The sequence below is a fragment of the Pyrus communis genome, chromosome 3 (genome assembly GCF_041283825.1).
Source record: "Pyrus communis isolate YQ-2024b chromosome 3, ASM4128382v1, whole genome shotgun sequence".
In the NCBI taxonomy this organism is placed as follows: Eukaryota; Viridiplantae; Streptophyta; class Magnoliopsida; order Rosales; family Rosaceae; genus Pyrus; species Pyrus communis.
This window is the reverse complement of record NC_142567.1, coordinates 15,782,777-15,799,595: the sequence shown is the minus strand read 5'-3', so window position 1 is coordinate 15,799,595 and position 16,819 is coordinate 15,782,777. Positions and strand designations below refer to the sequence as shown.

At 38.1% G+C, this 16,819-nt stretch overlaps 1 protein-coding gene across 3 annotated transcripts; it reads right to left on the bottom strand.

Annotated features, from left to right (window-relative positions):
• Positions 1-7,477: 7,477 nt before the first annotated feature.
• LOC148698001 (protein argonaute 4-like) lies at positions 7,478-16,365 on the bottom strand. Of its 3 annotated transcripts, none has more exons than XM_088691103.1 (24): positions 15,811-16,365; positions 15,222-15,300; positions 13,468-13,791; positions 13,169-13,374; positions 12,861-13,085; positions 12,601-12,737; positions 12,423-12,520; positions 12,241-12,338; positions 11,937-12,102; positions 11,720-11,836; positions 11,540-11,647; positions 11,402-11,464; positions 11,198-11,311; positions 10,928-11,093; positions 10,662-10,774; positions 10,401-10,538; positions 10,131-10,261; positions 9,896-9,961; positions 8,985-9,048; positions 8,768-8,879; positions 8,599-8,672; positions 8,176-8,270; positions 8,051-8,082; positions 7,478-7,902 (listed from the first exon to the last, which is right to left on the bottom strand). In XM_088691103.1, the coding sequence occupies exons 3-24, from the start codon at positions 13,786-13,788 to the stop codon at positions 7,727-7,729; spliced, it is 2,820 nt and encodes a 939-aa protein (XP_088547229.1). In that variant the 5' UTR covers positions 13,789-13,791; positions 15,222-15,300; positions 15,811-16,365; the 3' UTR covers positions 7,478-7,726. The 3 variants fall into 3 exon arrangements, with proteins under 3 accessions (XP_088547229.1, XP_088547230.1, XP_088547231.1); XM_088691104.1 differs by having other exon boundaries at positions 15,682-16,190; XM_088691105.1 differs by having other exon boundaries at positions 15,536-15,933.
• Between the last annotated feature and the right edge of the window lie 454 nt (positions 16,366-16,819).

Sequence of the window (16,819 nt, the reverse complement as noted above, 5' to 3'; positions counted from 1 at the left end):
CCTTGTTGTTGAGGTTGTTGAAACTCCCTCCACCTCATATTTGGATGATCTCTCCAGCCCGGATTGTAAGTGTTGGCGTATAGATCATATTTGGGCTGATTTTGGCCTTGAAACCCAATGGCGTTGGCACTTTCCCATCCTCCATTCTCGATCAATTGAGGGCATTTTTCAGATTGGTGTCCTTGTATAGAGCACACGCCACAGATTGTGTTTTCTTACACTTTGGGTCTTTCAACAACCTGTGACATAAGAAGAGTGAGATTAACCAATTGAGATTGAATTTCAAATATTGCACTTACCTCATTCACATGTTGCTACCGTGGGGGTCTCGCTGTCCAACTCCTTTGTATTGTTGTGCATTCAAGGTTCGGTTGGCAACTAGGGTCTTGGCAGCAACGGGTGCTTTGTCAACCAAAGCTCCTCCCACCGAGGCATCTAGCATTTGTCTTTCAATTGGAAGAATTCATTCGTAGAAATATTGAATTAGAAGCTCTTCTTTCATTTGATGTTGAGGACATGATGCAACGAGAGTCTTGAAACGCTCATAATACGCTGGAAAGGATTCTCCTTGATTTTGTTGAATTCCAATAATCTTCTTCCTCAAAAGAATGACTCTTGAAGTTGGGAAAATTTTCTCTAAGAATGCTCTCTTCATGCTTTCCCAAGAGTTGACGGTTCCAAGTGCCAATTCGTACAACCAATCCTTAGCTTTTTCCAAAAGAAAGAATGGAAAAACTTTCCTCTTCAAAATATTGCTATCCACGTTGATTGGTGTCATGCTTGAACATACCACTTCAAATTTCCTTCAAGTGCTTGTTTGGATTTTTTATGGACAACCCATGGTATTTGGGAATATGATGTAGCAAGCTAGACTTCAATTCGAACTCATCGGTCTTGTCTTGAGCTGCCCTAGGATATTGAATGCATAAGGGTACGGCATTGTCCAATCCCGAGGCTGAAAGTTCCTTGATTGTTCGATTATCTACAGCCATGATTTGTTCTTCCGCTTCCTCTTCTTCTCCGTCAAACTCAAATGCAAAGCTAGAATTAGGTGGCCTAGGCTCTAGTTCCTTCCTCTTCCTTCTCAAAGTTCCCTCAAAATCGCCGTCAAACTCCAAGATATGCTCACGAATAGGTTGAGAACGTCGAGTCATAAACTAGTACCTAAAAACAAGAAAACAAAAACAAAGTCAGCAACTAAAACAAAATACACGAAAAAGAAACAAGGGGGATTATCCCCGACAACGGCGCCAAAAATTTGATGTGTTATAAACTAACACTCAAATTAAACCCTCTTATTGACAATTGTAGTAAAGATGTAAGTAGGGATCGTTCTAGGCCAGGGATTATGAGGGATTGCTAATCTACTTAAAACTGACTCAAAAACACAAAACTAGGTTTAAAAACACTTAACTAGACTCAAAGAACTCAAAACAAACTAAAGAGACTCAAATCAACACAAAATAATCAAATAAACTCAAACTAGACACTAAAGGGTGATTTGGACGAAAATTAATTTTAACTTGACTCAAAACACTTAAAAACACAAGTTTGGACAGATTCTAACTAATTTGACACAACAAAGTAAAGGGGATTGGGTTTTTTGACGAATTTAAAGTAAAGACAAGTAGATTAAAGACTTAAACAAATTTGGCACGAAATTGGGGGAAATTATGGGTGATTGGCTAGCTAGAGGGTCCTTCTCCACACATAACACACTTGCATACAAATCGATTTTCAGTTGCTTTTCCAATAAACCATGAACCTCAACGCCCTAAATTAACTGTGAACAGCACTAATTAACCCTCAGATTTTCCTTAAGTCATTGAATTGGATGGATAACATTTCGGCAACCAAATTATTCTTCAATAGTTCCCTACATGAACAACATAATAGAGATACAATCAAAGATCATTAAGCTTTGTGAAAATCATAAGCATTGACAAGGCATTCGTAACTATGAGCAGCATAATACTCCTGCCAGGAATTTACTTAACACGATTGTGACTAGCAACCTCCACTACTTATGAATATAAGTTCATAACTATTAGGTGAAACTCCCTTATATTTTAGCATCAAATCCATGCATGCAAACTAAGTATGCATCCTTAATCAACAAACAAGAATAAGTTCTAGATCAAACAGTTAAGTAAATTGCATTCACAATTTATGAAATCACAACTGGAAGTAATCAATTCATATTGCAAATATGTTCATGGCTTTAGATTTTCCTCTAGCTAAAATGAGTTTAGCTCCTCATGTTCGCAATCAAACAAAGAAAACTTAAATTAAACATTGAAAACAAAAGATAGAATACACCTAAGAACGTTCCAACAATCCAATCTTGAATGGCAGGTACGGCTCCAAGGGGTCTTCTCTCCTTTTTCCTTGAAAAGTTGTGGCACAAGGTGTGTGTGAAGGATAAATGGAATGGTTCAATGAACTATGGTCAGGGATCATTTTTGGTGCGGCAGAAACATATATTTAAAAGGGAGAAACCCTAATTAATTTTGGAGAAGGATTTGCAATCCAAATCCACAAGGAAAAAGGCTAACTAAATCAGAATCCAAGAGGGAAAGGGAAAAATAGGGTGCAGCAGCATCCTTAAAGGAAAGGGAAAGGGGATTTGCGGCAAAGAAAGGGAATTCTAGAATGATAGGTGTGGCAACCCCTCTAGAATTAGGATTAGGCCTTATAGAACATATATTTAAGTGTCCCAATATAATTAGGGATCCTCTTGGAAGCTAGAACATAAGTAGGAAAAGATTAGGATTGACTAAGTCAAAATAAGGTAGTTTGACTCATGTTTCCTTCTTTGTAGCTAATTCCTTGTCTTTCAAGTCTTGAATTAATTTCTTCAACTCTTTAGCATATTCCTAGCCCTTCTTGAACTTCAATTTCGTCCATCCACCTTGCTCCAAGCATGTGTTATCCATTCCAAGCTCAAAACTGCTCTAAAATGCTCCAAATTGCACTTTCTTGCTACTTTAGCCCTTTAGACATACAAACATATGAAAATATCTTAAAATACTAAAATAACTAGGAACTAACAACATAAATGCAAGTAAACAAGCTAACTAAGTCGCATAAGTATGCTCCTATCACCGATACAGCTTTACCCAGAGCTGGTGAGTCCATGATCAAACTTCTGAGGTAACTGTATTTAGATCATCCTTACTCTGGCCTTACAAAATCATGGTCCCACAATTGCCCCTAACTATCCATCTGAGTGGCAACCTGTTCCCCTTTAGGATGGATCGTTAGCCAAAGACCATGCCTTTTAGAGTAAGCTAGAATACATACTATTTAGTCTTCAATTTCTTTTTTATTATTATTATTCTTTTTTTTTTTTTGCACTGATCTAGCTGTTGACATTAAAGTGGGATAGTTGAGTGCTTCGATTTCCGTCAAACATCTTCTAAAATCGTGCAAAAATCAACTACAATGATGACGGAGACCTCCATTTTGCGTGCATGCTTCTCATGCATTTTATTGATTGGCTTCGATTCTTGCATGTGTTGATCTCTAGTAGACGACCCTTCATGTTCATCGGTGAGATCTTTCAGTGATTTGTCTAGTTAATAATTCTTAGGCTTGAGTTACTCTGAAAGAACTTTTTCACCATTAAAATCACTTAATCTTTAATTTTCTCCCAACATTCATGATAAAAGCCTACACTTAAACCATCCAGTCTTGGGGCCCTTAAAGCACCAATACGATTTAACTGCATCCCAATTTTCCTCGTTAGTAACTGATTTAAGAACTTGCACATTATGCTGGCTGTTAATGCAAGGGCTAATAATATCAGCCAACGAAACCATATTATCTGTAGAAGGGAGCAAGAGAAACGCAGCTTGAATTCCTGCATGAAAACTTGCTCAAGACCTCACCATAATTCCACCAAAAACCACTATTATCTTTAATTTTTCTAATCTCTTTTTTTACTTTTTTTTTTTTTTTTTTTTTTTTTTTTTTTTTTTTTTTTACAAATAGTTGCTGCAGCTTAAAAGTATTTTATATTTTTATCCCGAAATTGTAACCAGTTAACCTTGGCTTTCTAAGCCCACACCATTTCCTCTTCTTTTAAAACTTTAGTTAACTCCTCTCTAGTTTTAACTTCCAACTCCATATTAATGCTTGTATTTTGATTCTTCATAACTTTATCCTGTATATCAACAAAACTAATGTAAATTTAAATATTACCAAACTCTTTACTCTTGCGATCTTTTATATTACCAAACTCTTTATTCCAGGTTTATCAACAAAACTAATGTAAATTTGCAATCGTCGGATTTCCCGTCGCAATTTGCCACCTATAATTATAAAAGAAACATAAAAACTAAAAATAAAATTTAAATATTGCAACACCTCTAAAATTCAACTTGAGTCTCACCTAATCATTTAAAACTCATATTATGTCGCTTACCCTCTTAAAACTCAACTCATGTCTCACTTTACCTCTTACCGTCAAAGTCCATAGGAAAATTTGTTATTTTGTTTATAACACAAGTCACATTTGTGTCATGGTTAAAGACAATTTTAATGGATTTAATAACAAATTATGAAGGTGTGAGACATAGTGGTCTCAGGAATTGAATGTTATTGTGACATCCCGTCCCGGGATTATTAAAACGCACGTGTGAAATTACATATTTGCCCCTAGTTCGTTTTCGTCACGTTTATTGGTTGTTTTGTGTGTTGTGGCATGTGTTGGGCCACACACACACACACTCACACTCACTGTCTCTCTCTGCCCTTTCTCTGTCACTGTCTCTCATCTCCCTCTCCCTTCCCGTTCACCTTAATACGTACGGACAAACACACAACCCACCAAATCCTCACAGATCGAAGAAACTAAGGACACCTTCAAACTCGTGAAGCTCGTGCGAGTGCAACCATACCATTTTCAGGTAGGAACTCTAACGTTTTCACGTCGATTCGACAATGGCAGATTTGTGTACTGTTCATGCAAACCTTAATCTAGTATGTTTTTGGATTTTTGAAGCTCATAGGTGTCTTAGTGAGGTCCCAAGGAGCCTCGGAGTGCTTCGTTGGACGAATTTGGACGTCGGGATCGTCCTGCTCGAAGTTGGCCGGTTTTGGTTGTTTGCACAGGTAAGATCGCATAAGTTTTAGCCCTTAAAACTTGTATGGATGTGTTCTACTAGTCCTAAGCTTTAAATTGGTGCAAGAAACGTGAAAAACGGTTGAGAAACGAGTGAGAAAACGTAAGTTGCAGGTTTTCCAGTTTTCCGGCGCCGGCGACGGCACCGGAGATTGAACGGAGAAGGTGACGGAATATTCCGTCAAATCTGACGGAATATTCCTGATGCCGTTGACTGAATCCATTAGAAATAACGGAATATTCCTCACGGCGTCAGTTGACGCCGTCAGTGTGCACCGCACGTGCCTGCGCGTGGCCGGCGCGTGGGGCCGTGCCTTGGCCGGCGTGTGGGGGCGCGTGCGGTGGAGGAAAATTTTTCTAAAAATATGGTTGTGATCCTGAGGTTGTGTAGAGCACGTTGGTATATTCATTTGTCCATTTTGAGCAATGTATGAGAAGTTATTACGAAAGTTAGGTCTTGTGCTTTAAAGTTAACGTTTTTATAGTTATTTCGCATATAGGTGACACGTACCCCGAGGACGAGCGTGCGCACTCGAGGCAGGGGGGCTACGACCCTTCCACGTACCAGTGAGTGGGCTTTTGTTTTCCGTATATACCTATATACATTTATATTCCCAGAAATTGATTTTAAAAAAGGTTATTTGCCTTATGCCATGCATGTTATTATTATCGTTTATGCATCATTGCATGCATTAGTAGTGGCATACATATACATATGCATATTGGATGCCGTGGACGCACAGGTAAGTGCCAGGTAAGTGGTATGCATGTTTATATTCAGTAGTAGTTTGAGATGCTTAGAGAGCTCATAACCTGTACCCCCGGTGTTAGTGCTCCCGCCCAGAGTAGGGCACAGTCCTTCACGTGATGTTCACCTCTCGCACCACACGCTCAGCTTGGATCCAAGTTAGGTGCACAGTCCTGTCGTACAGACCACTTTAGGTGGTTCTGACTCGTAGGTGACCCGCGATTATTCGCACAGCCTTCACGTGATCGTAGCACTAGAGCGTATATATATATTACACCCAGGCCTGTCGTACAGACCACTTTAGGTGGTTCCGACTCGTGGGCAGGTTCAGTTATTGAGTTTTGAGATTTGAGCTCTATATGCAGCCGTACAGGTCACGTTAGGTGACTCCGGCTGCCAGATGTTATGCTATTGATATGAGTTATACCTGAACACTTGCATATCATTATGAGACTTTGACATGGCACATTGTTTAGCATGTTTGGCATACCCTTGAGCATGATTGGCATATTTATACGTACGTATATATGATTATTTCTGGGAAGTATACAGGTTTTACGGCGAGGGGTTAGAATGTATTTTGTTAAATGGTTTTCGAAAAGATTTTTTTTTGCCCACTCACGCTTTTGTTTTGCGCCCCTCCAGGTTCTAGTTGCTTAGCAGTTTCGGTGGTTTCCCAAAGGGCTTTTCCGGCGTTTCTGACACACTCACCATTGTAGGGTCACCTTCGGGTGTACTGTTGTCGCAACTTTTCTTTTGGACTGCTGTAGACCTGCTCTGAATTGTGTTTCACTTCGCTAGCACTTGTTCTAGTACTTTGTATGCTAGTTTTTAAATTATTCGTACTTTTATTACTACTTTATTAGCTTCCGCACGTGCACATGGCTACGTCATCTTCGTGTGACGGCCAGCACGCTCCGATCTCGATCGGGGTGTGTCAGTTATGAAGTGGTAAAATTCAAATTTTCTAGCATTTTAGTCAAAAGAAACGTGAGGAAATTTTATTTATTGGTAAAAGGGTACTAATAATAAGGATGTAGGCTCAAAAGCCATAAAACAAAGAAGTTGAGGTTTTTTTTTTCTTCTTTTTTTTTTTTTTTTTTTTTTTTTTTTGTGTCGCTTTCACTGCCACAAGTACTGAAGGGATTGAAATAAGTGATCAACCGCATAGTTGCTATGGTAAACCGATGCTCTAAATTTCAGTTGAGTAGAAGACTAGAAGGGAAATGTCCAATGCGAAGCGGCAATGGCAAGCACTGCAAGTAGGATAATATGGTAGCAGAGGTAAGATTGGGAAGCATATGCAGCGTTGGGAAGAAGTGGTTCAGTTGATATTTCTGGAACACGGACTGAAACTTTCATACCCTCAAAACAGAAACAGAAACAGTAACCTCAACCGCTAAGGAAGAAACATGCCCTTGCCTCTGTCAAGTTAAACACGCCCCGACCACCTCTTGTAGTATTATGAAATGTTGCATCTTCGTACCCTATCATTGACCATTCAGATCCACCGCCTGATCTCATCATCTGTAAGGCAGATGAAGGAAGTTGGGTTTCTGGAAGACCACTCATAAAACCAATCTCCAACATATACACACGGCAACAGAAAACCATCACACAATACCATAAGTCAAGCCTACAGAGTCAACATCCAAGATCATAATCCCACAAGTTAGGCTACACACAACTTACGTAGGATCATATACAAAACGCCTGTCAAACGCACCGCAAGCTTTACCAACTACGATAGTTCAAACCTCCTATTACAGTGGGAGGCTACACCAAAAACTAGTATATACACAAACTGCTGTTCTTCAGTAGGTAACCATAGTAGGGCTCGAGGCTCTGAGGCCTCAACAGAAAAACATGGAACTGGACACATTCTCCTTCAACCTGGGCAGCTGCGGGACAGGAACAGCTCCAGCAGAGGTAAGACCGCCATGGCTTGAAGATGTCTCAGACGCATCTTCAAATTTCATGAACTGTGACATCTGAGTGGCAGCTAAATGTGCATAGCAAATGGGGGCAACTGAAAAGAAAAATATTTAACCACGGGATTAGGATTTACTATTTGCAACTAAGCATGTTGTATTAGCATGAACATCAGGGAGAGTTGTTTTGCGTGCAAGACCATGACCATTCTTGAGGAGCCGCAGGAATAGAATAAAGAAATTTACCTACGGAAATGGCGGTGGTACTTCTCTGGTACCTGCAAGTGATAAAAAAAATTATATATATTATTAAGGATACTAGTTAATACTAATGGCTAAACAAAGCAATGTAGTGCATAAATTTCACTTACACGTATGAAAGTGAATGCACTAGTTCCTGCAGCTCATCGGCTGAAAAACCAACATCGTCTAACAGAACATGATAGTGAGTAGGCCTCGTGGTCCCCTTTTAAAAAAAAAGAGTAAACCAGTTTAGTATAAGTCGTCCTTAACTATGACAGAAAAAAATCAGACGTTGCACATGAATGATTCACAATTTCCCTGAAGAATCATTCGTGACCCCAGAGATCCACTCCGTAACATTTGGGGAAATTATTGGGAACAATGCAAAACATGGGAGTTAATAAAACATGAATATCTTAAGTAATGAAAATTTTAGGCACGGTTTTTGAAGCTTGCACCACGGTAATACTAATGCAAAGTAGCACAATCTAGATAAGATTCTAATTTACAAACAAGATACTAAAGCTGCAAAGCATAATATTGATACTCACAATCATTCCAGCTTGAGCACATAGATAGAAGTCATTGTTTCTTGGGTGACAAATTTTGTTGTCGATAATTGTCCCTGCAAAAAAAACCAATAAATTGTATAGGTACGTTGAATTATGTGAAAGGCTGAATCATGTTTAGAGTTGAATTTGTTCAACTGCGTTAGCCTACCAGGAGGAACATTATCTGGGGATTGAGGCTGAAAGAATTTTGTGTGGTGGTTCTTCTGAGCAATGATCACCACAAATTTAGGGGACCAAGTCTCATCCAGGAACTTGCATGCCTGATAAGAAAAGGATAATTTAACATCATTTCAAAGTCGAAAACAAATTTGTACGTCAATGGTCAGCCCACAAAACCTTGATCCAGTTTAATGTTCAAAACTTACCTCTATGATTTGATCCAGTTCAATGTTCAAAACTTGGTTAAATTGAGATTCGCTTACTCCATCCCTATATTCAACATAACCAGTCAACTCAAAGGTGAAGCATAAGCAAAGTTCTACCAAAAGAAACTTGTACAGAACAAGATTAATCAATTCAACATGCTCAAACAGTATCTACAACAACAAAAAATGATAAAATACAAGTAATCAGTATCTACTCATGCATTATAAAGCCTGTCATATTTCCAACAGAGAATTTAAGTAAATTGAGTAACGTTAGAGTTTAGAGCAGCAGAAAACATTCGAGTAAAACCAGTGATATGCACTGTAGTTTAATAAACGTGTAAAAAGAATTTCAAAGTAGATATCAGCAGGGCAGCATAAAATGTGCCTGCTTCCGATCAAGGTGGTAGCTATGGATTGTACAATTCAAATCCTGGTATATTTGGCATCTGCATTTGGCGCATAATTACACATTAAGACATACTGGGCAATTTATCGTGTCAAAATACAAATGCAATATGGAAACTAATAACCTTTAAAATTTAACACAGGAGAAATCAAAAGACGGAATTAAAAATTATTCATTAGAATTTGACCCATACATGAAAATGTATTAAAGAGCTTGTACAAAAAGAGCTAATAATTGACCCATACATGAGCACGTGCACATTCGGCCCCACTATAACTTAAGCTAGGACAGCAAATGGTTTTCAGAAAGAAAAAAAAAGAAACAAATTAAGCTAGGGCAAACACCAAAAAAAAAAAAAAAAAAAAAAAAAAAAAAAAAAAAAAAAAAAAAACTCCTACAAATAAGATACTGACTGTTCTAATTCTTACATGCACATAGTTTTAAGAACAATAGCAGAAAATACAATTACAATTCATTTGATTCTAGGTTTTCTAAGAAATACCTGAAGATGATAATCTGGTCTGGTTTCTGTTTGCCTGAACTTGTATAGAAGTCCAGAAGCAGCTCTCTGAAATTAAGAAGAAACTTAACATTTGAGTGGTTTGGAAAGTATTTATGAAACCAAAATGCCAAACACAAAATGACATGAACATTCTAAAGAAAATAAATTTCTAAAACTTTTCTAAATATTTGAAGAAATTTGCAACGAATAAATGACTTCAAGATACATATCCTACCTCATAATGCCATCATCCTCTGTGTCAGAAACTCGTTTGTACAGAGAGTCTATCATCTCCACCTTGGGGGATTGTGTTCTAACAGATGCCCTGTAGCGAGAAATCAGTGGCCACTGCCTGGAGCTTACCACCTATAATTGCCCCATCAAATACAACATGAGAGGTCCATACGTATTTCTTGTCATCATGTGTACAAAATATGCAAGTTCAAGTGAACTAGCTGTAGTAACAACATTTAATCCAATATGTAAGACATAGAAAGCAGTTTACCGCAGCAATTGAGGGTACATCAGACTGCCCAGGAGAACCATGGGACACATCCATCCCAAGGATGATAGTGGGAGCCTTGGAAACCACAGGTATAGAAGGAGAATATTCAACTGCCAACAAGGAATTTAACCCACCAAGCTGCCAGGAATTATGAGGGCAAACCAAGTTTAAGATCACAGCCAACAGAAAATCTACTCATACTGACATCAATAAAATAAAATAAATTACTCATAATTAAAAAAATAAAATAAAAAAAATCACCTTTGCATTGATCTTTAACAGGACATTTGTAAGGTATTGATCATTGACCCTTGTGGGAGCAATGCATTGTGTCACAATACCATACTCAGCCAGATTCTTCCGCTTCCATGGACCTAGGGAATCAGTAGGTATCATTAGAGAGCATATTATATTTTATTTAGATAAAATGACTCAACCATGGACCTAGTGAATCAATAGATATCATTAAGAGAGCATATTATAAATGATTTAACATGTCAATGATAGTATAGATAATATGACCCAACCATATAAAGCAGAATTTTTTCTCTCCGGAAGCAAACAGAGAAGAAACTGTGGTTGTCCAGGAAGTTTGGACTGTATATCCTCAAACATCCTCTCAACTCTAACCAAAGGTGGGGCGCGCCTAGACTGAGGATTCTCTTCAAACACATCAAATGGAGCCTCGATTTTCTGTCAGCAGGTGAAGAACGGAAAAATAAAACAAAAGAATAAAAATGAAATTATCTAAGTTATTTGAATACGTACTGTAGCAAATGTGCAAGTGCAAAACTTACAATTCCTTTCATATCTCCACATTTGATCAGATCACGGACAAGGGCTTTTAGATCACAGCGTGCGGAGAAGTTAACAACAGCCCACTTTTCTATCTTAGTCGGCTTCACAAGTGTCTGCATTTCAACAATATAAATGAACCAAAGAATCAAAATACTGATATAAGGTGAAAAGTAATGGAGAGAGAAAAGGGGGTCATTAAAAACCTTGTTGTTGAAATTCCAGCGCCCGTTTCGAGGGAAGAAATCATCGCCATTACCGACTTTAAGCTGTCCAGGAAACCAAATCAATAAGTAGACGCACAACAGAAAAGGCTACATCATACAGGTATATGTGGAAAATACCTTTGGGGCTGGAAGAACACGGCCTTCCACTTGAGTAAAGCTACCACCAATTGAAACACCACATGAGTGTAGCATTGGTTCAGCATCATAATTATTGATTTTCAAAGCCTGCAATAGTAATCACTGATTTAGAGTCATGGATGCATATACAATGAGTCAGATGTTAATGAAGACACATACATTAGACAAAACACTCATCCTCTCTTGTGGTTTCTGCCTTGATTTCTCCACCAGCGAAGCTCTTTGAAGGGTGGAAAGAGCTTTTGTGTAACGTTGCAAGGACACCAAAGAACAAAGCTGGAAGAAAAAGTTCAACAAAACCACCAAGGTCAAGGATAAAAATAAATCATCATATTTGTAACAACAAAAAGAAAGAAGAATAAACTCAGCTTGTTACCTCCAGGGGGATATAAGTAGGACGTTTTGGTTTCCCAACATTAAGGCAGGGTAGATCAGCCGAGTAACGCAGCTGTATATTACGATGATTAACAAAATAATCATAAACAGTCACTTCTATTTCTGCATCTTCCCCTTCCTTTGCTTGCTTGTTTCTCAATGTAAAACTGGATCATACACAATAAATTGAGGGCGTTAAGAACAAGAACACAAAAAAAATAGTTGCAGTAAGGATAGAAAAAGCACCATGATGCAAAAACATGAAGATAAAAAGGAAACATAGTTTCGTTCAAAAAAATATATACGTTTGTTCTCGGCATGGTTTCTCGCTCAATCCAGTTATTTTAAACTCTTGATTTGACGGACTTGTTTTGACCCTCAAATTCTTGAGTATTCTTTTAGCCTGTTCATTGAAACAAACACAGATTATCGAAAAGTAAATGAACATAATAACACAACAGAATAAATAATGACATGAGTTTGTTACCTTTGTCCAGTCAAGTTGGAAAGGATCTCTAACACTTTGGTTGGCAATTAAAAAGTCTACCACCGGCCCTGGCTGTATGATCATGGTAGTCGATACATCTGAAAATGTACACTTCAGAATAGGTTAAAATACAGTAAATTTTGAATAATATAACAGAGAAATAAGCAATATAACTTACCAATGTTCAGAGACAAGCCACCCTGGGTGGTCCTAAAACTTGAATGGAATCCTCTGCACCCAAGAACACCACCTCCAACATCCGCAAAATTTTTTGGATCATTATGGAAGAATGATTGGCGAACTAGGAGGCATCCTCTGTTGGAATCGAGGTTTTCATTAGAAAAGATAGAATCCATCCAAAATATAACATAAACACAAAACTATGTGGGGGAAGGAGAGAAGGGAGAAAACTAGACAGAAAGGATAAACTTCACTCACTGCTTCGATGCATGCTGTCTTAATATGATATCCAGGACTCTCAGAGCTTCTTGAGAATTCTCTGATTCTTGACCACGAAGAGCATCTCCAATTGCTTTCATGGGAATTTTTGCAGCATAGCTGATCTCCACATTAAATGTTTTGGAGCGATTTGGACGCCGTAATCTCTTTCGGTCACTCTCATTTGGACTCCCAGGACCATCAGGTTCACAGTTTCCATTGTTCCTGTATAGAAACAAGTCCAACAGTAAGAGAATAAAAAGGAGATCTAATACATTGGAAAGAAACCATGGCCTTTCCTTACATACCTGCTTGATGGCACATCCTCCAAAACAACGGCGAATTCAAGTTTGTTGCGCGGAAGGGATCCAACAGTAAACAGGCTCTTCTCACCATCATAGGCAAAGTCCTTTCCACCTAACTCAGAGTGGTATGTCTCATGCACCCTTTCAATTATTCTTCTTCCAGCACCCTTGCCATCAAGCGGACGCCCATCTTCATAAGCAACAGAAACCTATGTATACAGTACAAAAATGAGAACTAACACTGAAGATAAAAGAAAATGTAAGAAAGCACTGGAAATACATGGAAAGCATATGGAGCTTACACTATAATGGAAGAAGTAACCCTCAATATTAGTAACATTCACTTTGAAGTGATTTGTGACCAAGGGTATTTTTGTTCCCTTGGTTCCAAGGCCACGCCTAGCAATAGGGACCCGAGCAGGTTTTTTCTTAACAGGTTCAGGAATGTTATCTGCTTCCACATGCAAAGGAACAACATCCGGTGGAATAACCGGGGGTGGGGGTGGCAACGCATCCTCTGCCCCATTAGCTCCATTCACCCCATTTGCTCCATTCACTCCATTTGCCCCATTAGCTCCATTCACCCCATTTGCTGCATTTCCATCTGGCTCAAACGAATCCATATCCTACAACATAACATAAGTATGTAGATGAGATACAACAAAGGAAATATATTCATGCTAAAGCAGGAATTGAATTCCTATATGCAGCACCGGAATTCCTAGCAAATTAAAAATGCACTTTGACGAGAACAGGAATATATAATATTACACTTCCTGTGAGGTGGAATGCAATAACCAAAATCAAGTCAATAAACAGTGGTGTGATTGCTCTAATGACAGCAAATGAATCTTCCTAGATGTTAAAGGCATAAAAGAATAAGAAACCAAAAACAAGAATGGCCAGAGATACACAACGTTACTGCTTAATAAATTTAGAGAAAGAAAAATTGCAGTATGACACTGAGTACTCCCTTAGGACTAGGAGTTAAAAGCAAACACATATGGAAACACAAAAACCTACGCTAGCATCAGAACCCCTTGAAAGATTTGAAAACATGTGAGAATGACCCAGAAACTTAAGTGAGCCACACAGAACAAAGAAACAAACAAAGGAATTGATTTGATTCAACAGAAAGGTGTAAGGAGATCATACAAAATTGTAGCAAAAGTTCAGTACAAATCAGATCACACGTATTCAAAGGTGGATATAGAGTGATAATACAATCTCTTTTTTTAAAAAGGATGCTGCCCTGATTTTATAATTAAGAAGCAATTTCTGGAAAGCCACATATGAGAACTTTTACTCTGAAGGCTCTAAACTTCAAACATCGTTTTTGTTTCAAGAACTTGAATTTTGAGAACAATAAATAGACCTACAAGGCCGAAGTTGTGATACAAAATTGACTATATTACAATGCACACTTTATAAAACACAATTAATTGACAGGTCATCTAATTCTCCACTGAATTGAATGGACAAGTCACTGAATTAATGACCAAAATCATACAAATAGCTCATAAGGCATCCCAGTATTGAGAAAAAATATTTGACACTGACAAGGGACATTTTGGAAAACACATGCACACAAGTAGATAGCCTTATGCAGAGGCTTTTAATAAAATTTAATGGCGCATAAACCAAAAATCAAAGCACCACATCAACAACAGTCGGAAAGAATCTCCAGAAGTTGATATATACAAAAAGAGAAACAGTTTCCTCAAGCAAGAGAAACAAGAAATTATAAAAAGGGACAAATAAAAGGTAAAAACACCTGTGATTTATAAGGGTTTGTCAACAAAAATGAAAAGCTCAGTTTAGCTAAAAAAAACCACACATGCAGAGTGGTGGAAACCAATCAATGAAAATCAAACATATACAATGATGTACAAGTATATAACATATGCAAAACACACATCTAACCCAAAAACTTCTCAAATCGGAAAGAAAAACCAAAATTGAGAGTGGTTGAAATGAGTTAACTTGAACAACAGTAAGAATACAGAAAGAAACAGACATGCAAGTGGAAAAACGAAACATTTACTGTATATTTTACCTAAGCGCACAAGAAACCGCTTCTGAAATCCAGCCGTGAGGACTCTTCAAGCCAATCCAGCAGTGAGGACTCTTCAAACCTGCAAGTCAAACACACAATTGTTATGCAATGATCGGCCTCAGAAGTCGGAAACACCAGAAATGCCCAAAAAAATAGTCCAAAACGCACAAAAGTTCGTAACTACAAAATACTGAAGCCCAACAAAAAATTGGAATAAAAGAAAATCAAACCAAAACTTGAACTGCGAAATCAGCCGGGTCCAAAACTCTAAGTGCATTGTTCAAAACACACAAAAACAAGAGAAAAAGCTGCACCTTTTAGAAACCCTTTTTTTCTTATTCCAGAAAACAAGACAGAATTTGAACTTTTCCAGAAAACCCTAGACTTTATGAGATTTTCAACTGCAGCAGCAGCCATGGGAGAAACCAGAGAAGAGAATAAGCTGAGAAGAGTGAAATACCCAAAATGCCCCTGAAGCAAAACTCAACGACTCAGAAACCAACCACCACCAGACAGGCCCAGAAAACAAATTTCAGGTTTTGAAAAGCCAGAAGAGAAAAAAAAGCTGGAAAACGCCGCTGCGGCTCACCTGAGAAACCCTAAACGGCTGAGAGAGATGAAACTGATGAGACCGACGACTGAGGAAGGAGCTCTCAACTTTTTCAACTCTCTCTCTCCTACTTTCTCTCACTCCACTCTAATTTACTCTCACTCCTTTTCACCCACAACAACCAACCATTTATACTCTGTGCGGTGCCATTCCTGCGATTACACTGACCGTGTCAAAGGGCCTCAATCGACGGTGCAGATTGATTTCGATCCGAGCATTAAATGCTCCCTCCATCAACCGAAACGCACGCTTTTATGTCATCCTTCGTTTGCCCCGTGGGCTGTTTTCCCCGTACTGTTTTTACGGTCCTGCCACTGCTTCAATTCTTGAATGACTGTTGTGTCCTTTCTGCGGGGCCTGTCTACGGGAATGTCATGTCGTATTGATTATAGGGACAGGACGATGGGCAGCATTGTCATTAAACGGTGAGTTTGTTGCTCTTTCACCAATCACCATGCCGTGACCACGTGGCTCACGGTCCATCAACAGATCTCATTGCGGGTGAGATGAGCATTGTTACCTTTTTTTTGTGACATTTGGGACCGGTTTGAGAATGTATTACTTTTAAAGCAAAACAGCTTTTAAAAAAATCTGAAACATCAAATATAAATATATTTAGTAAAATAAAAAAGAAATACTTTTTCTAATAATGCTGGAAATGACATAAAGTAGAAGTATGATTTGTCATGTTTATAAAAAAAAAGGTGTTTTTATTTTTAAATTATAGTAATCAGGGCTTATTTAATGAAATATTCAAATAGCAAGTACACTTTCACATATTTTAGAAAATCACATTCATTGTCCTTACATTATTATTTTGGACAATTATTTATCATATTAAATACATATTATTTTTTATCATTTAATATAGGGAAAATCAATAAAAATGATTTGAAAACTTTGAATATTAACTAAAAATCATGTAATAACTTTATTTAATGGTTAGGACAAACCCTTCTGGTTGTTCCATGTAGACTTGTCACATCCC